We start from the raw sequence: 26659 nt of genomic DNA on the forward strand, positions 1-26659 counted from the left end.
CTCTTGGTCACTCTCCACTGGACTCTCCTGCTTCTCCATATCACCCCTGAACTGGGCAGCCCTGGTATAACCATGGCAGCATCCCCAGTGCCTGGCAAGGGAAAGGAAAACACCTCTCCCAGTGTCCTGGCCATGCTCCTCCTGGCTTGGCCCAGGGCATTGTTTTCCTTATTCTCCATAAGAGCCTATCTGTGGGACTCATTTTATGTGGGGTCAGAGTGGGAGCAGCACCATGGTGTGGGGCCAAGGCACCCACCTAGGGTTTGTGGGGGGATGAGGGTGCCAGTGGCAGCAGGGAGGGCTGTGGGGCTGGGACCCCAAGAGCATGGAGGAGGAATCCCAAAAGCATGGAGAGGGACCCCCATAGCCCCAGAGGAGGGCAGGAGGCAGATGTGGCCAGGGGGAGCAGCCCTGGGTCCTGCAGCAGCAGGGAAGCTGCAGAGCCAGCCCCCAGCCCCGGCCCCGAGGGAGAAAGGAGCCAGGGGGGAGATAAGGCTGGGGATTTAAGGCTCCTGGCAGATCCTGACAGCCAGGGCTGCCTGGCTTCCATCAGCCTTTAAAAATGCCTCTCTGGAGTTCAGGGATCCTTGCTGCCAGCAGAAACAGGGCCAGGCAGAGGGGGTGAGAAGAATCCTTCCTCCCTCAGAGCCCTCAGCACGGGGTGAAGGTGCCATTTTAGGAACTTTTATTGCAGGAGGGAGCTGCTTGCTCAGAGCTGTTTCCAGGAGAGGCCTGGGGTGGACTCTGAAGGCCAGGGCAGTTTGGGATGCAGGAGAGCCTGGCTGGAGCCTGCCCAGCTCACACTGGATTAATTAAACATTTGGTTAGAGAGAGGCAGTGAGACATGAAGGAGCAGGGAACCCCTGTGTGGCCCCTCCTGCACATTTGGCCAAAGGCTTTCCCTGAGCCATGGGATGCCTTTCCCTGCTGAGCTGCCCCAGGACAGGAGGCTGGAAGCTTGGTGCCAGCAGCAGAGGTGGCCCTGCCTCCCACATCCTGCTGAGGTCCTCTGCAGGAGGGCAGGATCCTCCGTGGGTCCTTCCCATGGCATTCCCTTCCCTTCAGGAGCTGGACACAATGATCCTTGTGGGTCTCCTCATGCCTTCCCAGGGTAGGATCCTCCGTGGGTCCTTCCCATGGCATTCCCTTCCCTTCAGGAGCCGGACACAATGAACCTTGTGGGTCTCCTCATGCCTTCCCAGGGTAGGATGCTCTGTGGTCCTTCCCATGGCATTCCCTTCCCTTCAGGAGCTGGACACAATGATCCTTGTGGGTCTCCTCATGCCTTCCCAGGGCAGGATCCTCCGTGGGTCCTTCCCATGGCATTCCCTTCCCTTCAGGAGCCAGACACAATGATCCTTGTGGGTCTCCTCCAGCTCAGTGTATTCTGTGATTCCAAAGCACGTGGCTTCCCAGGCACAAGCACCTTTCCATGCCCTGGGAGGGAAGGAGTGAGTGAGTGGGAAACAAGGAGCCCCAGTGGTGCTCAGCACCCCCAGCCTTGCTGCAGAGAGCCACAGGCAGTGCTCCAGGCTGCCTCCAGGGCTGTACCCCAGCAGGGCAGCCAGCCATGGGTCTGTGCAGCAGCCAGGCAGTTAAAGGTGCCTGTGAGCCCTGTTAGCATCCCATCACTGCTGGAGGAGGGGAAACTGCTGCAGTGATGGGGCCAGAGCCACTGGCACCAAAATCACCCTCCAGGGATGCAGGATGCTTGGATAAAGTAGAAATTTCTGTGCTTTCACTGGTTAATTTCCCTCTTTGCAAGCATGAATTTCTATGGATGTCCTTGCTGCAAGCCTAAGGAAAAGCAGCAATGTCCCAAAGCTGCTGTCACCTCCCAGGGCAGAAAACTGGGGTGTCCTTATGTCTGTGTCAGGCTGGATATCAGGGAAAGGTTCTTCCCCCAGAGGGTGCAGGCACTGCCCAGGCTCCCCAGGGAATGGGCACAGCCCCGGGGCTGCCACAGCAGCATTTGGACAAGGCTCTGAGGGAAGCACAGGATGGGATTGTTGGGGTGTGTGTGCAGGGCCAGGAGCTGGGCTGGATGATCCCTGTGGGTCCCTCCCAGCTCAGGATATTCCATGATCCTGTGATGCTTCCAGCACATGGTGAGAACATTCCCATTGTTCAGGCAGGAGAGGTTTTAGCCCCTATGTGAAGATTTCACTTTTGATTTGGTGTTTATTCTGGAAACAAGAAATTCCTAAAGAAAATCTGTTTTCTCACCCAGGGGAAGACATGGAGGAAGCAGAACAGTTTTGAGGACAATGTTCATTTATTTTACTCCTGGAGGTTTTCATTACTGGAGAAAAATTAATCAATAGGAAAAATGGACTTTGCATCCAATTTCAGTGATTTTCCTGTCTTTACACGTGATTTCAGAACATTTAACGTGGGAGAAGTTCTGATTTTTTCCGGATTATTTTATCCCTTGTGGGACCTGCTGGGGAGGAAGGGACTTGCCAAAACTCCTGGCTGTGTTTTGGTGGCTCATGCAAAGAGTTTCAGTGTCCCAGCTTGGCATTTTTGAGAAACAACCACTGAGCCTCAGTTTTTATCCCTCTCCAGCCATTGACCTGTGCCAGGGCCAATGTGGGGAATGTTTTTATCCCTTGGAGTAGTCACTACACTCCACAGCCTGGGCACTTTTGGATGTCTCTCTGTCTTGATGCAGAAGAAGCATTATAGGAAAGTACCTATTTTTAAAATAAACCTCAGGAAGGTGAAAGAGGCCCCTGTCTGAAACTATCCTTGCTGGAATGACCCTGTATTTCACCTGGGCTGTCAGATGAGAGCAATTTTATCTCTTGGTCTTTTGTGTGTCTCAAATATTGGTATTAGTGCAGGAAGCCTGTTATCATGTCCCCGTTGCTTCTGGTGAATGCAGAACTGCCCAGCCATCGCCTCTCCCAACAGTTTAACACCCTCTGAGATGGGCTGGTCCCGAGGGAAGGGGGTCAGGAATGCAATGGAACAGGTGAGGGATCGATGGAAAGATCAGGAACATGAGGAGGATCCTGGTTCTCCACAGCTCCTTTGACCATAAGAGGAAGGAGGGACAGTGCAAGCAGGAAGGCTGATGGAATTTCTCTGTCGAGCTTTTCTCATTGGAAACTCAGGCTAATTCTGGAGGAAAGGAGATGACAACTGAAGAAAAAAACCAACCTTCTTTTTTTCCTTTTTTCCCAAATAAGAAATAGGTACTTCTTAGCAATGGCTCTTGCTCACAGCAACCCCAGTGAATGTCTGTCCCAGGCTGTTTTCTGATCTGCCTCATTCCTGGGAGCCTTGGCAGGTGACTGAAGGAGAAGTTTGTTAAACTTGTTTCAGCACAGGAACCACCTGCCTCCCCCCAGGCTCTTCAGGCTGTGTAAGAATTAACAGCAACAGAAAGTCACAACAGGAGTAACCACAGAGGAACAGTCTGAGCTGAGCCTTTCCTTGGGCACTGCTGATCCCTGGGCTTGGAAGGGACTTTCTGGTGTTGAAAGCTTTTATCCAGTGCTGAATCTGTTAGTGCTGGATCACAGTGTGGTCCAGCCTTCACCAGTCTGCTGTGGGCACCACACACGCCCTCACCCACCCTGTGGGGCTGCACACACGTGGGGTTGAGTGGCTGCTGCTTATGGAGCATCTTCTTCACCTGTGGGGGGTTCAGAGCCTGGAGGGAGGGCCCAGCCCTCTGCTACTGCTCAGCAGAACCAGCACTTTATTTGTAATATTGAGTCATAAAATCATTAAGGTTGGCAATGTCCCCTAGGATCATCAGCCCAGCACTGCCATGTCCCCAGGTGCCACATGTACAAAGTCATGAAGACATAACTCTGTGGAGAGTTGCAAAAGGACCCTATGAGACAGTGTGACCAGGGAGTGAGAAGGCAATTGGAATTCAAAAGAATTGAGGCAATACAAATGGGAGAAAACAACCCCAGGTTCATGGAACGGTGCAATCACAGAATGGTTTGGGTTTGGAGGTGCCTTAAAGACCATCTGCCATGGGGCATCTTCCAGCAGACCAATTCCCACACACCTGCACAGAGATGAGCTGGGAGCTGGCCCAATGTCCAGTGGTTAAAAAATAATGTGGGCATTTCTGAAAAAAGAAGAGAATAACAGTGAATGTTGTTATGCAGTGTGGGACATGACAGAGATTTGGACAACTCTAGAGGTTGTGGACAAGGCAGATGGTGACTGAGTGTCCATCAGCAATGGAAATGTGGGATGGCATCAAGAATGGCAGCTTGGCTTCGAAGCAGAGAGCAGCAGTTTCTTCCTGCAGCATGTGGTTACAGCACAGGGCTCTTTAGGGGTAAAACAGGTGCAGGACATCTGCAGGGAATAAAAAACTGAGTGGGTAACGTGGAGAAACACCCACGTGGGGTATTGAGTGCAAGGAGCTGCATCTCAGAAGGGAGTGGGGAAGTGTTGTGGGCAACGCAACAGCAACATGGTGGTTCATGCCCTGCTCCTTGGGTAGTAATGGAATCATGGAATATCCTGACTTGGATGAGACCCACAGGGATCAAATCCAACCCTTGACCCTGCACAGACACCCCAACAATCCCACCCTGTGTGTCCCTGGAGCAGTGTCCAAATGCTCCTGGAGCTCTGGCAGCCTCGGGGCTGTGCCCATTCCCTGGGGAGCCTGGGCAGTGCCTGCACCCTCTGGGGGAAGAACCTTGCCCTGATATCCAGCCTAAACCCCCCTGACAGTCGCTACTGGGGGGAGGATCCTGGTGTCCATGGTCTCACCTGGTACAGCCACTGACATCTTCTTATGTGGCAGTGGCTAAAATTTCCCTCTGCACTCCTAAAGTCCCTGTTCTGCACTCGTGGTTGGGGAACAGGGACAGAGGTGTCCACACAGGGACCCATCTCTGCAGGTGCCTTCTCAGGGCCTTCCCACCAGCTGCTCCTTCTCTACAGTGCCCACCTGCAGTTGTCAGGATTTCCTTTGGACTCTGCAGAGCCTCAGGGATGGTTTGGGCAGCAGTGCTGGGCTCCAGCATCTCCCCAGCCCCCTTCTCACTGCTCACCACTGCTCTCTTCTCTTCCAGGCTGCCCCTCAGGAACATTCAAGGCCAGCCAGGGGGATGAAGGGTGCGTCCACTGCCCCATCAACAGCCGAACAACCTCGGAAGGGGCCACAAACTGCGTGTGCCGGAATGGATATTACCGGGCAGACGCCGACCCCGTGGACATGCCGTGCACCAGTATGTGGGTCTGGGCAGCTGGGAGGGAACCACGTGGTGGGGAAAGGACATGGTCCTCAGTCAAAGCACTGAGGGATGCTTGACAAAGGTGTCTGTCCCAGTGGGGTTTTGGGGGACACTACACAAACTAGCTGGTAAATTTTGCCAGGACTTTTACACAACCAAATTAGCCTGTGGTAATAGAACTGATTTCATTCCCCCTCTTTGATTTGGATGTCTAGCTTGCTGCACACATCCCTGACACCAACAGAAGTAGGGATTTATTAAGAGGCCTCAAATGGATCCACCTAGGGCAGCACAGCTCAAAATGGCCACAAAAATGGATGACAGGTCACAAGGTCTCATACTTTTATAAGTTTTGGTCCATTAGCATATTGGAGCTAATTGTCCAATTACAGCTTTAGCCCATGCAGTCCCATCCTTCTTGTTTTCTCTCTTTGGTCCACAGTTTATGCTCTTGGGTGTGAGGTCTGGATCAGCTGTCCTTGGGTCCCCAGCTAGAGCAGGAATTGTTTTATCTACCTATTCTGTGAAGAGAGCTCACCATCCCCTAATAAGAAGCCCAGACTTACACACTAAAGCAGAATAGAATCTGAAAAATATAAAAGCTAAAACCTGAGGCATCAGGGGTGGGCAGTGTCCCTGGGCAGTGCTGGCTGAGCCCCTGTGGGCTGGTGGCCCCTCTGGGGTGAGCCCCTGTGGGCTCGGCTCACACAGAGCCCTGCCCAGGGATGGGGAGGAGGAGAGGGGCAGCTGCTCACACCTTCCTGTGTGCTCCCTTTGCAGCCATCCCATCCGCCCCGCAGGCCGTGATCTCCAGCGTGAACGAGACGTCGCTGATGCTGGAGTGGAGCCCCCCGCGGGACTCGGGGGGCCGCGAGGACCTGGTGTACAACATCATCTGCAAGAGCTGCGGGGCCGGGCGCGGGGCCTGCACGCGCTGCGGGGACAACGTGCAGTTCGCCCCGCGCCAGCTGGGCCTCACCGAGCCCCGCATCTACATCAGCGACCTGCTGGCCCACACCCAGTACACCTTCGAGATCCAGGCCGTCAACGGCGTCACCGACCAGAGCCCCTTCTCCCCGCAGTTCGCCTCCGTGAACATCACCACCAACCAGGCCGGTAAGGCCCAGTGCCCTCCCTCAGAGCTCGCACACCACGGTGGCGTGGGGGGATGCCCTGTGAAGGCTGAGCTAGAACACAGAGCTAAAGAATAAAGAAAGTAGGGATTTATTGAGAGGCCTCAAATAGATCTACCTTGGGCAGCACTACCCAAAATGGCCACAAAAATGGATGACAGGTCACAGGGTCTCTCACTTTTATAAGTTTTGGTCCATTAGCATATTGGAGCTAATTGTCAGCTTTAGCCCATGCAGTCCCATCCTTCTTGTTTTCTCTCTTCGGTCCACAGTTTATGCTCTTTGGCCTGAGGTCTGGATCAGCTGTCCTTGTTCCCCAGCTGGAGCAGGAATTGTTTTATCTACCTATTCTGTGAAGAGAGCTCACCATCCCCTAATATGAAGCCCAGACTTACACACTAAAGCAGAATAGAATCTGAAAAATATAAAAGCTAAAACCTGAGGCATCAGGGGTGGGCAGTGTCCCTGGGCAGTGCTGGCTGAGCCCCTGTGGGCTGGAAGGGGACAAGAGTGGGGTGAGGTGTTGCTTATTCCATAATGTTGGTGGTGATGAGTGCCTGGCAATTCCAGAGTGAATTCCAAGCCCTGGGTGTCAAAATATCCCTTATTTCAGTGAAAATCTGAAGCATGTCCCAAGGCAGAGCTGCCTCCCCATCATGGCAGCAGAACAGCTGGTGGCACTGTCCCCTGGTGTCACAGCATCACTCTCCAGCACTGGGTGTGGCTGGGCCTGAGGCTGTTGCCTCCAAGCATCATTGCAGGCACCATCAGAGTGTTGCAGACACACTCCTGGTTCCTGGGGAGGGAAGGTGAGGTGGCTCCAGCATTTTGATGGGAGCTGCAGTCCCTGCTTGGACTGTAGAGAGAGCCAGGCCAGACTGAGAAAGCAAAGGAGAGCTGCACAGGAGAGGGGCTGGGAGATGAATATTTGGGATAATGGTCTGGGAATCTGCTCCAGTTCGTGTGCCACTGCAGAGTCACCTGGTGAAGCAGCTGAAGCACAGAGCTGGGAGGGTTTCAGTCAGGGTCTCCAGCTCTGTGCAGGGTGTGTTTGCTGGGGGAGGGATGGTCAGAGTGGCTGCTAGTGCTGCTCCCAGGAGGGTCCCCAGCAGCCCCCTGGCAGCTGTGCTGGTGGCAGGGAGCCCCACTGAGCTGCTGGCCAGGGGCTGCCTTCCCAGCCCACCTGGAAGCCATCTGGAGCTGGGCACAGCTGGGGCTGGGGCTTGGCTGAATGGGATTGAGCTGGAAGGATGCCAGTGAGGCACAGCCCTGCTGGGAGCAGGAGAGATTCTGGTCCCTCTGAAGTGCCCTGGACACTACCTGACCCCCAGGGCTGAATTTGGCAGCCATGGGTGAATCACCTGGAGGCCATGGTGTGTCCTGGCTGCCAGGGGTGATGGGTGGGGTAAAACAGCAGAAGGGCAGGTGGGCATCACTTGGGCATCACTTCCAGAGTGTGAGGACACAGGGAACCTGCAGAAATGTCTGGGAGAATTCTTATGGTGCCCTGTGATCTGGGGCTAGCTTGGGAGTGGGGCCAGGGTGTTTTTGAAGCCATGGAGGCAGGTCTGACACAGGCTGAGCCATGGTTTGGCTCCAGGCAGAGACAGGGCTGCCCCAAGGAGGAGAGGGGAATGGGTCTGGATGATGAGCTTCCTTTACCTGATGGAGATGGGGTGGCTGTAATGCTGCCTGGAGCTGGGAAGGGGCTCTGCACCCTCCCACCGTGGTCCTGTACTATGGATTAATCATTTGATGCTCATATTTCATACTTGCATTTCTCTGCTGTGCTTGAACCTTCATGGATCACCCGTGGCTGCTCCCACCTGAGCAAAACCAGCGAGCTGAGTCGAAGGCAAATCCTTTTCAGTCCCCTGCATCCTCCTCCTTGTGTTTTCCTGGTTTGACACTCCTTTATTATCAGGGCTCACACTTCTCAGCCTGTGTGATGTCTCTCTTAATGTATCTATTCATTAGCACTAAACACTAACTGTCTGCTTGCTAATTCCTCTGTAATTAGAGGCTCTGGATTCTTCTGCTTACACTCGCACCGGCACTGCCTGGCAGCCTTGATGTAGATCATTAACAGTTGGTAACAGAAACTGCAGACACAAAGGCAGAGCTGGGACAGGAGAATGGGGGGTGCTGGGGGAGAGGAGAGGGAGCAGAGGGAGGATGAGCCTCCCTCTGCCTTGGCTCTGGATGGAGGAGCCAGCTGGGGCTCCATTGTTGAATGTGTGATGGGGTCATGCTCCTGCCACAGCTGGACAAAGCAAAGTGCCCACCACCCCTCAGGGTCCTGCAGCCCTGCAGGAAGCAAGGAAAATCCCCCTGGTTCCCCAAGGGACACAGGGTGTGTGCTGGGGACCCTCTGTGCTGCAGGACTGAGGAGAGATGCCCCATCACCAGCAGCATCCAAAACCTTCAGGGGTCACCAGTTCTTCAGCAGCCACATTTTATAAGGGCATGGAGTGCCAGGACAAGGGGGGATGGCTCCCCACTGCCAGAGGAGAGGGCTAGATGGAATATTGGGAAGGAATTCCCCCCTGGGAAGGTGAGGATGCCCTGGCATAGGTTGCCCAGAGAAGCTGTAGCTGTCCCATCCCTGGAATTGCCCAAAACCAGGTTGGATGTGGCTTGGAGCACCCTGGGATAGCAGAAGCTGTCCCAGCCCATGGCAAGGGGTGATGAGGTTTTATATCCCTTGCAATCCAAACCATTCTGGGATCCCAGGAGAAATCTCCTGTGAGAGTAAGAAAACAACCCCTGTAGAGCAGCCAGAGGGAAGGAAGGTCCTGAGTGTGGGCAGGTGGGCGGCACATGCTGGGTGATGGTTGGGTGACCATCATCCCATGGCCATGACCCCTTCCAGCAAACGGGATCCCCATAAACATGATCCACCTGCCTTCCTGGGCAATGCCTTCTGTTACCTCTGAGCCCAGGCTGGGTTTTCTCTCTGCTCTTCCCAGCAGGCTCTCCTCAACCTCCAGCTCCACACTGTGCATCTGCAGCTCACCTGCACTGCTGCTTCTCACACCCTGCAGCTGAGCAGTACCTCGTCCTCCAAAGCCCAGCATCCCTTCAGGAGTGAAATCCAGGACTGTCCATGTGCCACAGTCCTGTCTGCAGGGACCATGACAGAGCCTGGGTGCCACCAAAAGTCCTTTCCCAGCCATTCCTCAACAAATGATCTGTGCCAAGAGGGTGGCTGAGAGCCGTGCCAGCATCCCAAGGGGTCAAGGAGCTGAGCCCAGGGCTCTGGATAACAACACTTGACTAATTGAGAGCCTTGCCAGGCACCAGCTCTTGCTGGCAGCCCCTGACTACTAATTTGTGGCCTTTCTTTGGGACTGCTGGGGAGTGGGGCGAGTCTTGGTGCTGTGAGGATTGGCAGGCTCTGTCCACACCTTGGACAGGCTGAGTGCCCTGGGACAGCTGAAGGCAAGGGCTCCATGGTCAGGGATGAGTTAATAGCAGTGGCAAGGGCACTTCTTGGTAACTGGCTTCTCTGACCTGAGGAGGGAGGAAGAAGCCTTGGGCTCTGGAGTATCCAGAGACAAATTCAAGACCTCCCAGTGGTGGGGGTAAGAGAGCATCCAGGCTCTTGGGAATGTGTCCCTTTTGTGAGCAACTCTTGTCACAGGGGATAAGGAGGGAGGATTAGTGCTGATGTCAGAGGCTCTTGGCTGCAAACAGAGCCACAGAGAGCCATAAAGGGCCCTTACAGAGGGAATACAAGGAGTGTGTGGTGAAGGAAATCAATCCACTGTCCTGATAAACCCATCAGGATGATTTCTGCCCCTCTACAGATCCAGAAAAGTTGTTATGATTATTTGCATTATTATTCTGGGTGGCATTTTCCAGCAGTATGTCACAACATGGTGATATGGCTTAGTGGACAAAATGGCATTCAGTCAAAGGTTGGACTTGATGATCTTGGAGGTTTTTTCCAACCTTCCATGATTCTCTAGGTCTCTTGGCCAGGAAGATGTGCAGCTCACAGCTCTGTCCCAGGTGCATGCCAGGCATCAGTCTGGTTTGAATTTCAGTGTCTGGCACAGCCCAGGTTCTGTCCCAGCCACACAGGGTCTTTTGGGGAGGGCTGTCCTGACAGGCCTTGGAGGAGCCCCTGAGCTCAAGGACAGGTGACCACGGTCCAAAGTGAGGACATGGGCCATGGCCCTGCTCTGCTGGGGTCTCCTAGCACTGGACTGAGCCCAGCCTGATCCTGCTACAAACCTTGAGGAGTTGATCCATGAGCGATGGAGCACAGGTGAGACAGATCCCAGGTTGTGCGGAAAGGAGGGGTTTTTCCCCCTCACCTTCAAGCAAAACAATTCCCTTGCAGCCACGGCCCTGGAGCTCTGCTGGCAGAGGCAGCAGGGGCACGGAGAGCTCGGGGAGCAGGTGAGGTGAAGGGAGGAGCTGGGCAGGACCAGACCTTCTCACCAGCCATCCCAGCCTGCTGTTTGCTTGTCACATTAGTGATGCTGCTGGCTAGACAGGGACAGGAGACTTGTACTGCCTGGGGCACAGGGAGCCTTGCTTTTATCTTCTCACTTTCGCTGTGTCAGAGGATGTGTCTGGCTCCCTTCTTGTGAGGGAGGCACAGGAGAGCCCGTGCTGCTCTGGACACAAGCAGGAGCAGTGGCTCCTCCTGTTCTCTCTTGTGCTGCTCAGCTGGGCCCTGCTGCAGCCAGGAGTTAGTGTCTGTGAAACCAGAACCTGGGAAAGTGCAGAAATTACCTCAAAGGGCTGGAATGAGCTTTCCAGAGCTTCAAAGCTCTGAGTATTTGTTTATAATAGAATCCCAGAATGGTTTGGGTTGGAAGGGACTTTAAAGATCACCCAGTCCCACCCCCTGCCATGGCCAGGACCACCTTCCACTAGCACAGGTTGCTCCAAGCCCCATCCAAGCTGGCCTTGAACTTCAACAAGATTTTGACACTCCACTTTCCTGTTTGTTCCAGAATAAAAGGCAGGAAGTTGTAACATTTGAGTATCTCAGATTCCTCATCCAACTTCCCACTTACAGCAGGGCTGCTGCCAACAGTACATAAGCAAAGTCATGGCTTTGGCTAGACAGTTGTTGGTTATCTCCAAAGGCAGAACTCTCCCCATGTCCCACTGACTTGTCCCAGATCTGCACCACCCTCCTAGGGAGGGAACTTCTGATGGCCAACCTGACCCTCCCAAGCTATGATTTATGCCCATTGCTCTTCATTTGACTAAGTTTCAAAGGTTCTAGCCCAGAGATGTGTTAGATCAGCCTGAATACCAGTTCAAATCCCAGAATCCCAGATACTGTTTTGTGCTGGAGGGACCTTAAAGCTCAGCTCATTCTACTCCCTCTCATGGGCAGGGACATCTTCCACTAGGGTGGAAGCTCTGTCCAGCCTGGCCTGGGACACTTCTAGGGATGGGAATTTTCCTCTAATTCAGTCCTGGCTTTAGCTAAAACACCTTTCAGGAAGAGAATTAGTCTTGAGCCATCAAGAGACAGGCAGCACATCAGGTCTTTGTACATGAGCCTATGTAGATCACTGCCTTTTTTCCCAATGAAATCACTGATTTTCTATGGAATGACAGGAGACTCTGTCTGTCAGGACACCAGTAAAACATTTGATTTGGGAAACTGCAAGCTGGAAGTGGTTCTGTGAAGTCTGTCCAGGAACTGCAGAAATGGGAGACCACAATGACCCGAGTGGGGAAGCCTCAGCTGAGCTGAGGTGACTGAGGTCCATGAGAAGCACTTTCATACTTCTTGATGTTTCAAGACCTGGTAGGGTACTTCTTGTGCAGAAAACTGACACAAAAGTGGGAAAAGCAGAAATTTCCTGAGCTTTGGAGCCATCTCACACATGGAGGAGCCAGGACAAAGCCTGTTCCTCTGAGCAAACTGGAGGATCTGCTGGGCTGCTGTCCTGAGGTCACTTAAATCCCGGGTTTCATCTTTTGGAGACTTCCCTGGATGTGTTTCTGTCACAATTCAGCCTGCTCCCACACTCCAAACCTCCTGAAACCTTGACATCCTCATGGCTGCTTCTCTTCCACCAGTAAAGTTCCAGACCTTGCCTTCCATGGACCCGTGTCACCATCCTGGTTCTGTCATCTATCTTCTCTCCCCCTTCCACTCACCCACAGCTTCCATCTTCACCCTGATGGCCACCAAAATGTGATGTCCTTTGCTTTTGCTGCCCTCCTCCCCTCTCTTGTTGCCCCAGCCTGTTGCCTTCACTGCATCCCCCAGCCTGCAGCAGCTGGCAGCGAGTGCCCAGGAGGGATCCTGCCGTGCCCAAATCCCTTCTCCTCTGCCCCTGGAGACCATCTGCAGCAGATGGCAGGAGCTTTGTCAGCTGCTGGCTCTTCAGGAGCCTCTTCCCTCTCCTGTGGTGGGCAGTTGGGGGATGTTGGCAGAGCAGGGGATGGGCAGCACTGCTGGAGCTTCCCGAGCAGATGCCCTTCCCTGCCCACCACCATCTCTGTGGGCTCCTCCTCCTGCTCACTCCCAGGCTTCCCTGTTGCATAAATTACACCATGAGTTTGAGGACTGTTTTTCCACACCTGCCTGGGGCTTCAGAAACCTATTCTAATGCTGGAGCTGACTTTGGTCAGAAACAACAGTCTGTCCATGATGGATGGGGTGGAAAGTCCCTTCTGCTAAATCAGGGGCTCCCTCAGTGTGCCACCATCCCTGCTCTGTGCTGTGCTGGGAGCTGATGGGATGGCTCCAGGGCTCTCCTTTCCTCCTGTGTTCCAGATGGCTGATTCATGTCTCCTGCTGCCCTTGGCAAACACAGCCCTGGGGCAGTGCCCTGGGGCAGGTGGGGAAGCTGGCAGTTGTTCCAAAGGGGTTACTGCAGCTTCCTGGCTGGGTGTCCTTCAGTCCTTCTTGGGGTCCCTGTGGGAAGGGATCAGTCTCTGTGTGCCCCTGTGCAAGCAGGAAGATGCTCACAGTGCCTGGCCCTCCGCAGGCTGGTCCATGGCCATCCCTGCCCTGGCAGGGTGCAGGAGGCAGCTGCATCTCTGGAGCTGGGCAGGGAATGCTCTTCCCAAGAGAAAATGGGATTTCCAAAACTTTCCCCTACACAGGGAAACAGGTGGAGTTCGCCATGCAAGAGAGCAAGGGAAAAGGTTCAGTCACAAATTAGCAAGACTTAGTGATGCTGCAAGGGCTGGAGCCCCTCCAGAGCCAGGCTGGGAGAGCTGGGGGTGTTCACCTGGAGAAGAGAAGGCTCCAGGGAGAGCTCAGAGCCCCTTGCAGGGCCTAAAGGGGCTCCAGGAGAGCTGGAGAGGGACTGGGGACAGGGAATGGAGGCACAGGACACAGGGAATGGCTCCCACTGCCAGAGAGCAGGGATGGATGGGATATTGGGAAGGGATTCTTCCCTGTGAGGGTGGGCAGGCCCTGGCACAGGGTGCCCAGAGCAGCTGTGGCTGCCCCTGGATCCCTGGCAGTGCCCAAGGCCAGGCTGGATGGGGCTGGGAGCAGCCTGGGACAGTGGAAGGTGTCCCTGGCCATGGCAGGGGTGGAAAGGTCCCTTCCAACCTGAACCATTCTGTGATTCCAGGAATGCTCTGCAGCCATCACTCTTTCTTTCAAGGACTATAGCTCTAAGCTTTCTCTGTTTGAAATTTTGAAGTCAGGTTGTTCCTAAGGGCAGTTATCATTGCAATTAATGCAATTAATGACAGCAATTAATTGGCACTTTTTGGGAAAGTATATTTTTATGGAAAATCTGGGGGGCAGGTTGGGGGGGGGGGTCTGGCTCCCTCTGTGTTCCTGCTTCCCTGCAGCCTTTTGCTGGGGACATGCCATGATCTGGAGCAGAAGAGTTTTCCACGTGCAGAGGGGTCCAGGAGGTGGGGACACCCTTGGCACCTTGTGACCCCAAAGCAGCTCTGGCAGCAGTGTGGGGAGTGCCAGGAGCCTCTGGAGCAGCTCCTGTGTGTGGGAACAAAGCCCTGCAGGCCGGGTGACACATGCAAATGGGACTGCAAACCCCACTGAACAAAGAGCTCAAACACAGCCAAACCCTCGGCTGCCTGGGCCAAGTCGCTGGGCTTGTGGCATTAGCAACTGCTTTTAAGGCTGTAATCTACACCAAAGCCTGCCTTGATTTAAGTGGGGCTGCAGCCAGGACCAGCTTTGGGCTGCTTTGCCATGTTTTTAAGATTTTCCAGCGTTTGTAGTTACAGACTCAAGGAGCTGCAGGCTGGGCCCACTGGGAAGTTTTCCAGACACTTGACACAGCATGGGTACCACTGATGGGGCCACCTTGGAACAAAAACCTCACACACTGTGAAACACCAATTTTCCAGAGCTCCAGCAAGTCCAGGAATATCCCAGACCTGAGAATTTTTACTCCTTTAAGGGCAAATGTTGCTTATAAAGAGCCCCAGTGCTGCCATTCCTTGCTTTCCTCAGCTTCTGCTGGAGACAATTGGCTCCAAAAGTGTGTGGCTCCTGAACATGGCATCACAGGGCTGAACTGGGAAAGGAACTGGGGGGACAAATATTGTAATAGTCCAAGGAATAATGAACCCTTTCAGCAGGAGGGTCACAGACACACAAGTGCTGGTGGAGGGGCTTCTGGAGGGCCTCATCTCCCATGCAAAACAGGGTCACCAGGGTCACCATGGAGGGCAGGTGAAGAATCCTCCCTTCTTCCCTTCTTCATCCAGGTATTCCTCACTGTGGTGCATTCAGTGCTCATGCTGGAGGAAGGCATCTGAGTTCAAATGCATTCTCCAGGAGGGCCCATGGTCTGAAAGCCTGTGATGCTTAAATGGCCAGAGGGAGTTTTACCCAGAAAAGCAAAAAATGAGGGAGGTTTTAACCAGAGAAACTGATTTTCAGTTCAATACCTGGATGTGTTTGGACTCTGAGCTGAACAGGAGCACAAAAAACAGGATCCTTGGGGTCAGTGGTGGCAGCTGGAGTGGGGACAGTTGGACCATTGTACAGTGACAGGCTGTACTGTCCCACCTGCTGGGGACTGTGTGGGACTGGGGTGCCATGGGGCAAGGAGGGAGGGCTGCTTTGGATTGGGTGTCCTGCAGGTGAGACAGTGGTGAGAGACTTCCAGGTCTCTGGGAATGTGGGGGTCAGTTGTCCTGTCTGTCCCCTCTGCCCATGCTGGAGAAAAAGTGCTCACCCCCACCCCTGTGCCTGCTCTGTGACTGATCACAGCACTGCCCTGGCTGCTGCAGAGCATCACCTCCAGCCTCACTGCACAGGGTGTGGGAACGCTGTCCTGGGGAATGCCCTGCTCTGGACCCACAGGGAATCCTGCTTCCCACATGTTGGAGCTGCCTGGGTCTCCCACTCAGTCTGAGTCCCTGGGTGAAGGCAGTGAGAGGGGAGCTTGCCCCCTTCCCCCAAGGCTTTCCAAGTCTCCCCCTTCACACAGTGGCAGGACAGTCACAGGCATCCCCTGCCAGATGCTCTGACAGAAATTCTGCCCTGACAGAGCCTTCTCCCCCACATCTCCCCATTCCCTGCCCTGTCCCGTGGCCTCTGGACTGGCTGGTGCCTTGCAGCATCATGGTGCATTTCCCTGCCACTCTCTCTTCAGCCGCGGGTCAGGCAGTTAATCCTGACCCCGATCACAGCCGCTGCTGCACGGGGTAATTGAAAATGCCAGAATTCCCTGCTGACCTTCCTATAATAAAAGCAGTCCCCCCCCCCCCCACCCCGTCCAGTAACCTGACACTCCGGGGACCGAGATCTGTCAGGAGGGCTCCGAGGAGATGCTGGAAAGCTCCCAGCTGTTCACCTCGCCTTTTCCCCTGGGTGATTTCAAAGTGTTGCCAGGGAGAGGCCAGGGGCTGGGCTGGCTTTGCTCTCTCTGAGTCGTGAGTGTTTTCCAGAGCAAATGTTGACTCTGTCTGACATGACATGGGTTAGTGGAATTAAAGTGATCAGAGATAGGGGGTTTGCTGCCTGTAACCTGATTCTCCCAGCTAAGCCAGCAGAGGAATGGATGCTTTGATTTTACCGGGATCTCGACAGCGCTGCCCCACTAGCCAGGAGTAGGGGCTCAGCCTTGGGCCTGGCAGGTGAGGGGGGGCTGGCTGCAGACTGGGAGGAAGATTGCATGGCAGCCTTTTAAATGGGTCTAAAGATGATGAAAGAGAAGCTGTGGAAAGATCCTCGTGTCCCCCCTGCAGGCTGGAGCCACACAGTCCCACCAGACACTCCCAGAAGATGCTGCCAGCAGAGTCTGAGCCCCTGGGCTGCTCCCTGCAGTGCTGCCCTGGCTGGTGGCAGGGTCTTTTCCCATTTTATTCCCTTTACAGCAGTGGTCCAGCTTCCCAGCCTGCACACTGTGACCTTCCAGGTCACAGCAGCACCAAGGCTGCAAAGTGGCCCTGGAGTGCCATGGATATTTGTGTAGCTGGATGTGGGCTTGGTTTATTGGAGCCAGACTTCCTAAAAAACACTGGCAGTGGTGGTGGCCCAAGAGTCAGGACCTGACACAGAAAATTGGCCTCTGCTATCAAAGTCTATTAGACAAAGATGCCCTGATGGGTCCTTTGGGATGGGATTAACCAGAATACACTGAATCATAAAATCACAGAATCCCAGACTGGGTTGGGTTGAAAGGGACCTTGAAGATCATTTTATTCCACCCCCTCCCATGGGTAGGGACACCTTCCACTATCCCAGGCTGCTCCAAGCCCCATCCAATCTGGCCTTAGACTCTTCCAGGGGTGAGGCAGATAGAGGTGGGATAGGAGGGAGGTGAGCTCAGGATGTTGAAAAAGCAGGGCTGGGAGAAAGGAACAGCTCCCAGATGGAAGCTCTTGTTGAATAAAAGAGGAAGATGTCCTAGGAGATGTCCTGGGGCTCCTGGAACTGCTCAGAGTTGTGGTGTTGTGGGGATGGTTCAGAGAGACAAACACGTGAGCTGCCTAAGAACCCTCAAATCATCTCAGAGACATAGAAGCAAGGGGGGAAATGGACCTATTTCTTTCTCATTGCCCCAAAACAATTCTTCATTGTGTGATGCCCTCCTGCTACTATTTGTCAGCTTTCTCCTAATGAATTTCCCTGAGCTTTAGAGAGAGTTTTACCAATCACATGAACTTTGGATGCATCGAGGATCTCTCACCCCGCTCCCAGCAGAACTGGGATGATAGGAAATGCAGGAACAGTCTCCTCCCCTCCCTGAGCTGGGGGCACAGCCAAAAATACCCCGCGGAAGTGCCCAGGGGAGAGGGAAGAGCAGCTCTGCAGGGCTGAGCTGAGGCAGGGAAATGTCACCTTGGACACACTCAGAGGAATATCAAACCTCAGCCAGGAGATGGATGCTATCTCTGGAGAGATGGATCCTGGGTACTGAACTCAGTTTTGAGGTTTATGTTTGAAAAGGAGATTAACAAAAAATTAGAAAAGGTAGAGGAGGGAGTCATCAGGCTGATAAATGTGTGAAGTGCTCAGGAAACTACTTGAGAAACAGAAAGGGATCACAGAATCATTGGCTGATTTGTGCTGCAAGGGACCTTAAAGATCTTCCAGTTCCGACACTCCACAGACAAGAAGGAAATACTTTCACTATTTTTCAGCTTGTCCATGATGACAATATTCTTCTTCAAGACTCCTCCTCCATTTAGTTACAAAACCCAGAAAAGTTTCTGCAGTTGGAAACTGAAGTCCATAAACTTTAACCTGAAAATAAAAGGTGCATTTTAAAAGAGAGCCTGAGGGAAACCTCCCCAGGAGCATGATGGGCTCAGCATCATCTGAAGTCCTCAAAGGAAGCAGGGGGTGTGTCTGTAGCATACTCAGGGGGTCAAACACAAGTGTTTCAGCTATTTTTAGCTCTGCCTGGGTTTGTGCAGATGTTCAGACCTGGGTGTTATGGAGCTTTTCCCAATTCTCTGCTAAATTGCTCTGCTCTTGTGCTGTCTCATCGTGCTGCCCTGGGTTTGGTGTGACCTTCTTCAGGTTTTCCTGTGATTAAAAAGTGATTGTTTCTCCTGGAAAACTCACATTTTGTTCCTTCCTACTTCCATTTCCTTCTTTCCCTTAATACTTTTCATCATTTCCAGCAAGTCCCAAAGAAGCAAATATTAGTATGAAAGTCAGATTCTGGCTATGCCAAGCCTGAGGCTTCATGGTGCAACCAACACCCCCCTTTGTCCCTTCAGGAGATCAGGCAAATCCTTACTCACAGAACCCAAAGCCTCTTGTGGAGGATCAGTGCAGGTTAAGCTGCCTTTGTGTGATGGATCTGTGCCACCTGGGGTTTGGTTTCCTTTAGCACAGGCTGCTGAAGCAGCCTTGAGGTACTGCTCTGGAGCCATGGAGCTCCCTGGTTCCATGCTCAGGGAGGTGTTATCCTCATGTCACAGCATCCTCCGAGAGCAGCTCTGCCACAGGGAGGCCTGGACATGCTTTCAGTCAAAGATGTAAAGCTGTAAAGAGAGAAAGAGAGATGTGCCTGGATGGGATCTTTAGCAAAAGCTCTTTCAAAAAAAAAAAAAAAAAAGCTCTTAAGCTCTTTCATAAAGGTGGCTTCAGCTTCATAATCAGGACCCAGACCATCACTTGTGATCTCTTTTTTTTTTTCCTTTAGAAGATATATTTTAAATTCTGGATGTGCCTCAGCTACAGTGCCTGGGAGGCAGGACATGTGGGGCTCATTTACAGGGATGTGGCAGAGAAGGAATGTGATTTATGAGCAAAAATTGGGATTGTATCTAGAGCTAATCAGAAAGGCTAAGAGCTGCTGATACAGAGGGGCTACTGAGGCTATCTGTATCCAATCCTTGGAGGTTTAAAGATTCACCTAATACAGTTTCCCTTCCTTGGTGTGGTGGTGGACCAGAAGCTCTGGGAGTCCCATCCCAGTATCATTCCTGGGATTGGGTGCTCTAGGGAACTGAAGGGGGCAGTGGGAGAGGAGGGCTCAGTCCTGTCAGCCTTCACAGCTCTTCTCTGCTCTGTGTGGAGGCACCTGGGCCTCTTGGGTCATCCCTTTCCTCAGCACAGTCTGTGGAATGGAATGGAATATAGAATATTTCAGTTGGAAACACCTCCAACAATCATCTAGTCCAGCTGCTTCACCTAGCCATGGAGAGAGGTCAGAGCAGCACAGCCTGGGCTGTGTGTGTCCTGCTGGTACTGACTCCACAGCATGGCTCTGGGACCAAGCCAAGAGCACATGCATTTCCTTGGCTGTTACCCTTTGGTTAGGTGAGAGCATCAGGATATGTCAGCCCTGCCCTGACAGGTACCTGCCTCGTGGTACCAGAAGCATTGGCCTCTGTGAGGCTGAAGCTGCTACACTAATTCTGGGCAGGTCAGAACCAGCCTAGTGGCTTTGGTGCTTCCCTTGCCAAACCCCACTGGGACCAGACATTTCCTCCCCAGTGGGTATGGGAGACTTCTGGGAGACAGTCAGTCAAGCAGGACTTAAGATCCCAGGTGTTCCTTAAGGATGCCTTAATGGAAAATATGTGTGTAGTGGGATTTGAGACCTGCCTTGCTATGTCCACCTTGTGACACTGAGCCATCCTGGTTTGAAAGGACAATGTCTTGAGATGTCTTCAAATCCCAGAATGATTGGTTGGAAGGGACCTTAAAGCACATCCCATTCCATCCCCTGCCATGGCCAGGGACACCTTCCACTGTCCCAGGCTGCTCCCAGCCCCATCCAGCCTGGCCTTGGACACTGCCAGGGATCCAGGGGCAGCCCCAGCTGCTCTGGGCACCCTGTGCTAGGGCCTGCCCACCCTCACAGGGAACAATTCCTTCCCAATATCCCATCCAGCCTTGCTCTCTGGCAGTGGGAGCCATTCCCTGTGTCCTGTCCTTCCATCCCCTGTCCCCAGTCCCTCTGCAGCTCTCCTGGAGGCCCTTTAGGCCTGCAAGGGGCTCTGAGCTCTCCCTGGAGCCTTCTCCTCTCCAGGCTGAACCCCCCCAGCTCTCCCGGCCTGGCTCCAGGGCAGAGGGGCTCCAGCCCTTGGAGCATCTCCACAGCCTCCTCTGGACTTGCTCCAACTCCTCCACATCCTTTCTGTGCTGGGACCCCAGGGCTGGAGGCAGAAGTGCAGGGGGGTCTCTCCAGAGCCAAGCAGAGGAGCAGAATCCCCTCCCTGGAGCTGCTGCCCACGCTGTGGGATCAGCCCAGGACACAGATGGTGTTCTGCCAGTCCAGCCCTGGCAAAGCTCAGGGGTGATCCCTTCAGGGAGGTGATGGCCATGCAGCTCTGCTGGCAAGACCTGAGCATGGTAGGACCTCCTGAGCCCCATCCTTCCCAAGTGTTTCCAGCTCCTGAGCCCAGGCAGTGCTCTGTGTGTGCTGCAGAGCTGTCAGCACCCCCATGCTGATCCTGCAGAGCTGCCCCAGCCACAGAAGTCTGCTCTGCTCCCTGGATTGAGATAAACTGCCAAATGCCCAGCCTGGGCCGGGGGCTGGCTGTGAGCAGTGCTGTGTGGCCATGCAGGGCTCGGGGTGGTGACCACCGAAGTGTCCCTGGCATCCTTCCCGTGCCTCTGCCCCAGAGGGGTCACCGTGTGGGATGTGTTGGCTTTGTACATCAGTGGATTTTCATTAAGCTTGTTTTACACTCCAGTGGTGGTTTTGGTGTGGTTTATTTCTCCAGCAATTCAAGGAAGCCACAGCGCTGCACTGTGAGGAATCTGAGGCCATCTCTGATCAAGAGGATGCAGAAAGTGCCTTTCAAGGACTCCAGTGGTCGGGTTTGCCTCAGTGCCCCGTGCTGATAATGCCAAGGGTGTGGGTTTGATCCCCATATGGACCATTCACTTCAGAGATGGACTAGTGATCTTTGTGCATCCTTTCCAACTCAAAATATTCTGTGAAATCTGTGCAATCAAATGGCATTGAGGCTTAAGGGATTCAGTCAGGAGCAGTGTTTCCATCAGCTATGGAATGAAGGAAGATCTGTTTGTTTTTTGCACTTTTGGGACACACCTACCTCTGGATGCCCCATCGGGATAAATCCACCTCTGTTCACACCTTCCTGGTGACATCACGGGGTGATCAAGGCTCTGAGAGTGGGGACTCTCCATATCTGATCTCCTCTGTGTGTCACAGGGCACAGTCAGCTGCCTGGGCATCGTGTCAGAATACAGCTGAAGCTGTTCCTGCTGACTGGACCTGGGAAAGTCACTCTGAGTCTGGCTGGCTCCTCTAAACTGGTTTCAAGCTCATATATCCAGTGCCAGCCCATCCCTGATTCACAGGCCTGGGAGCCTCTCTGTGCACCTCAGGCCCTCACCTGGCATAAAGGGTGTGACAAAGGACTATGTTTTGTGGCACTGCAGAGTGCTGTGCTCTGTTAGCAAAAAGTCCAGGAGAGAGATTGATTGTTTCCATCTGCTCAGCAGTCTCAGGGCCACACCTGGGCTCCTGTGTCCTCTGGGGCTCCCAGTATCACACTCATGGACAAACTGGAGCAGTCCAGCAGGACAAGGAGGTTACCCTGAGGCTGGGGCTGGAGCATCAGAGGTGAGGGCAGCTGAGAGCTGGGTCTGATCAGCCTGGAGAGGAGGAGGCTGAGGGGCATTGAGGGGGAGAATGGTGGCAACGTCCACAAGGCACAACCAGCAAAATCCCAGTGGAATGTGAGGGAAAGTTTCTGCCCCTAAGAGCAAGGCAGCTGGGGGCTGCTGCTCAGAGCCTGTGGGAGCCCCATCCATAGGGATCACTAGGTCTCATCTGGACACAGTCCTGAGCAAAATTATTTGATTTTGAGATTACTCTGCCAGCCTGTGGGACCAGAAACATCCAGAGGTCACTTCTGAGCTAGGCCTTGCTGTGATTTCATTGCTGTGCACTCCCCTGGTGTCTGTGATAAGAGCAGCAGTTACTGAGGACATGCACTGGGGAGGTTCCTGCTCTTCCAGAGCCCCTCCCTTGCCCCAGGTGCAGGAAAGGCACTGAGGTTGCTGTAGTCATTCATCCCCCTTCCTCCTCCCACCATAAAACACATTTGCCTCATGTTTGATGAGCCCCACCTCATTCATTTGGGTTTTTTGCTGAGCCAAACAAGAGCAGGTTCACCAGGTACCAGCAGCACATGAGTCTCACACGTCCTGCTGTTGCTGTTGTCTGGTACATCTCCCTCAGGAGAGGCAGGAGATGCCTTGGAGAGGTCCTGTACTCCCAGGCTGGGGTGCAGTGCATGGAACTGGAAGAACATCCCAGAGACCTCCCTCCTACCAGGAGGAACCTGGAGCTGAGGAGCTTCTCCAGCTGCAAGGCCACTGAACCTGTGCCTGAATCATGGGATGTTGCCACATCCTGGTGTTGTGGTGGGACAGCTCTGGCTGTACATGGCCCCTGTCCTGGAAAAGCCCAGTGTGTAAATGTGGGATCAGTTCCCAGAGCAGCTGGCAGAGACACTGTGGGCTGTGTGCTTCCCTCAGTCCGGTGCCATCCCTGCCACAGGGCATCTGCAGCACAGTCACATCTTCCTTCTGAGCCTGGTCTCTAGAGACAGAGATGTTTGTCTTGAAAATTGCAGATGTCCTACAGAATCTGTTTGAACAAGGAAGCAGTGAGCTCTGGCAAGAGCTGACAGGCTCCAGAAACATTACCTGTGTTTTATCTTCACGCCAGCGTGAGAAACTCTTCCCAGGAGTTTGGAAAGATGTGGCCTGAAGCAGTGGGACAGGGATGTCAAGGTGGGAGGGGAGCAGTGCCATGGAGTGAGGGGAGGGCTGAGGTGACACAGAGGGTTTCTGACTGTTGGGTAATGGGGCTTTGCTCAAGCAGAAATGGATGGAAGGAGTGGCCTCAGGATCTGTTGGAATCATGGCGTGGTTTGGGTTGGAAGGGCCTTTAAAGATTATCTCGTCCCACCCCCTGCCATGGGCTGGGCCACCTTCCACCAGACCAGGTTGCTCCAAGCCCCATCCAGCCTGGCTTGGGACACTTCCAGGGATGAAGTTCTCTGCTGTCCTTCTAGTTTTGTTCTCCTGGACAAAACTGGAGCTCAACAACACTGCTGAGGCTAATCCACATCACACCTTCCTTCAGGAGTGGGGGAACCCAGGCAGGTGAAGGAAAATGGTGCAGCAGTGTGGTGCAGGTCTTGTGTTAGCCATACCCAGCCCCTTGGCACCCAGACATTGAGCATCCTGGGAACTGCAGTGCTCTGAGTCAGAAAAGCAGCAGCGAAGAGGCAGACGGCGGACCAGAAAAATGGCTTTTGTTGGTGTGTTGGAGAGGAGTTGCTCAGTGGTAATTTATTGTGATGTGCAGGAACACGCTGGGGCCATGCTTGTCCAAGCACTGCGGTCCTGCCACTGCAACCCCAGCTGGCATAGCTCCTGTCACTGACCCTGATGCCAAGAGGAGCCAGCCTAGAGATGGGTGAGAGGTGCCTTCCTCTGGGTGCTGCTCCTCCAGGCTGTTTCTCAGAGCTGCCAAATGAGTTGTTCTTCCATGAAATATTGTAAGGGTTGGACTTGGGAAAAGCCCATCTGAGTGCAAACCACTCCGCATCTATTTGGCCTGGCATGCAAGTGATGGGAAAACTTTCATGCTACCACTCTCCAGTCCTCTCCTAGCCCTGAGGCTTCTCCTGTGCCCTGCAGCTGCTGCAGTGGTGAGCCTGTGCTGGCAGCTGTGCCAGGGCTAACGCTGACTGCAGCTCAAGCTCTGTCTCCAGGGCTGGGCTGGCACTAGGGGAAGTCTGGGGTAGCCCTGCACTGAGGTGGATGTGCTGGCAGTGCCAGCAGCAGGCTGGGCACGGGGAGGGCTCCTCTCACTGCTCTGGGATGCGGGGAGAGGAGCCAGCACAGGCAGCTGTGGGTGTCAGCCCTGCAGCAGGGCTGTGAAATAGGGGTGTCAGCTGTCAGCACCTGGAATCAAAGAATATCCCCACTTGGAATGGGCCCACAGGGATCATCGAGTCCCACTCCTGGCCCTGCACAGACACCCCACCAATCCCATCTGTGCATCCCTGAGAGCGTTGTCTGAGCACTCCTGGAGCTCTGGCAGCCTTGGGGCTGTGCCCATTCCCTGGGGAGCCTGGGCAGTGCCTGCACGCTCTGGGGGAAGAACCTTTCCCTGATATCCAGCCTAAACCCCCTGGCAGAGCTCCAGCCATTCCCTGGGAGCTGTCCCTGCTCACAGAGCAGAGATGGGAGCTGCCCTCAGGAGAAGCTGCAGGCTCCGAGGAGTTTCCTGCCCCTCAGGACTGAGGCAGCCCGGGCTGTTGGCTCTCCAGCCCGCCGGGCCGGGGCCGCTCGGCCTTTCCCAGGGTCTCCCCGCTCCGGTCCCTGCCCGTGGGCCTGTCCAGCCCAGCTCCCGGGGCGGCTTTCCCGGCCGAGGGTCCCGGCAGCGGGAGCGGCCCGGTTGTGTGCGGCCGGCGGGGCCCTTTGTGCTCGCTGCGAGGAGCGGGGGCCGGCCCGGCTGCTCTCCATTGTCAGCGTGTCAGGTCAGCTTTGTGCTGCCTGCTCAGCGCTGGATGCGCCTCCCGTGATTGGCATGTGCAGCGTGCAGCCCCAGCCTGCCCGGGCCTTGGGAAGCTGCTCTGTGCGAATGGAAAAGTAAAAACCACCCATTTCCCCATGGCAGGCAGGGAGGAGTGCATGCTGTGGGGCTGGTGGGGCTCTTTGCGGTGGAACAGTGCTGTCCCTCCTCCAACGTGGGCTCCTTTTGCCATTTTCCTGCTTGAGGCACTGTCCTACATGTTTTCTAACTACCAATTCAGCAGAACCATTTTTTTCCCCTCACTGCTCTCTACAAACAGCAGAATCCAGGATCTCCTGACTGCTGCACAGCTCTCCCAGTGCAGGAGGTGAATTCCAAAGCTCCAAAGAGCAATAACCCTCCTGCCCGCCTCCTGCCAGGGTGAGGGTCCTACCTGTGCAGGTGTCTGACTGTCTGTCCCCCCTCTCTCTCTTCCAGCCCCTTCTGCCGTGTCCATCATGCACCAGGTGAGCCGCACTGTGGACAGCATCACCCTGTCCTGGTCCCAGCCCGACCAGCCCAATGGAGTCATCCTGGACTATGAGCTGCAGTACTACGAGAAGGTACTGAGGGACCTTCATGGGGGTCACCCACAGCTTTTGGGGAGAGGAGGGGTGCAGACTTTGTTTAAGGGTGCATAGTGGTTGTTCAGTAGGAAACTTCTCTTGCTGCATTTGGTCACGTGGGTGACAGTGGCCATCAATCCGTGGGGTCCAGTGATGGTTCCAGTGGCCCAAGTGTAGAAAATCCACTGGTCATTCAGGAGCTTCTCCTGTCACCTCCACAGAACTGGTGGCAAGTGGACCCGTTGCAGGGAGAGCAGGGTAGCCAGGGTCTATTTTTCCTTTTTGTGTACTGTGGCATCAGTAGGAAATGGGAATGAAAGGGAACATCCAGTCCCAGGCTGGAAAACACTCAGTGGGTGTCCAGTCCTCGAGATATTCTGGAGTGCTGTCCATGGGTGCATCTACACCAAAGGTGAGTTTGGCATCCCTTCAGCATCCTGAACCCAGATGTTGTACAGGGAGAAGGTGTCCCATGCTCCCATGGAGGGTTCATGCTGCACTATGGAGTCAGTGTGAAGGGGTCCTGCAGCTCTGGCCCTGTCATTCCTGAGGAACCTGCTCCTTCCATAACCTCCCTGTCCAGGCAGACAGGGGAATTTCATCTGGACTGTGCCAGGGTGTCCATCCCACCAGTGGCTGCTCAGAGACCTGAGGACCACGTGGAGGTTGGTCCCAGGACCTGCCAGGCCCTGCCAGACTGAACTTCATCTGTGCAGCCCAGGGGAGATGGGGAGCAGGAGACTTCTCCTTCCAGGAATCTGCCCCCTTGCACAAGAGCTTATAAACTATACATTATAAATTGCAAACTAACTAATTAAAAAGCTTTATGATTAAATGGAACTGAAAATATTTTTCCCAGCAGTTGCCGGAAGAAATGATTAATCCCCCCCACTGCCTGTGACCTATTTTCTCATCACCAAGAGCCAGAGGGAGAATGGGGAGGAGGGGGGGCTCCTTTGTAAGCTGTTAAATAGGTCCTGACCTATATTGCATAAATCACAGCCATTTATTTTGACCCTTGGAAATTATCCCAGAATACGTGGCAGGATGGATAAGTAGATAACAAGACAGATCTGGGAAGCAAGAGGGGTCCTTTCCCTGGGGACCCTCAGTGTAGAGGCAGAAGATCTCAGGGAGTGCATTCTCCTCCTCTTACTTTATCTTAGTCTCTCACCCTCTTTCTTTCTTCCCTCTCCTCTGTTTTCTGAGGGAGGCTGTAAATACAGGGAATTTTTGTCTAAAAAACATAGTGCTGCTGGTGATGGCCAGTCTTTGCAGGCAGG

The 26659-nt window shown here is 54.0% G+C and overlaps 1 protein-coding gene across 4 annotated transcripts in view; it reads left to right on the forward strand.

The window, feature by feature from the left end:
- EPHB2 (EPH receptor B2) overlaps positions 1-26659 on the forward strand; it is a 142641-nt gene that overhangs the window by 83562 nt on the left and 32420 nt on the right. For all 4 annotated transcript variants that reach the window (XM_071448779.1, XM_071448781.1, XM_071448780.1 and 1 more), the window contains exons 4-6: positions 5058-5213; positions 6000-6335; positions 25249-25373. In XM_071448779.1, the coding sequence (XP_071304880.1) occupies positions 5058-5213; positions 6000-6335; positions 25249-25373 (617 nt within the window). The remainder of the gene's footprint in view (positions 1-5057; positions 5214-5999; positions 6336-25248; positions 25374-26659) is intronic.

This window comes from Agelaius tricolor, unplaced genomic scaffold, assembly GCF_023055355.1.
Source record: "Agelaius tricolor isolate 1412-34295 unplaced genomic scaffold, bAgeTri1.0.p SCAF_28, whole genome shotgun sequence".
NCBI lineage: Eukaryota > Metazoa > Chordata > Aves > Passeriformes > Icteridae > Agelaius > Agelaius tricolor.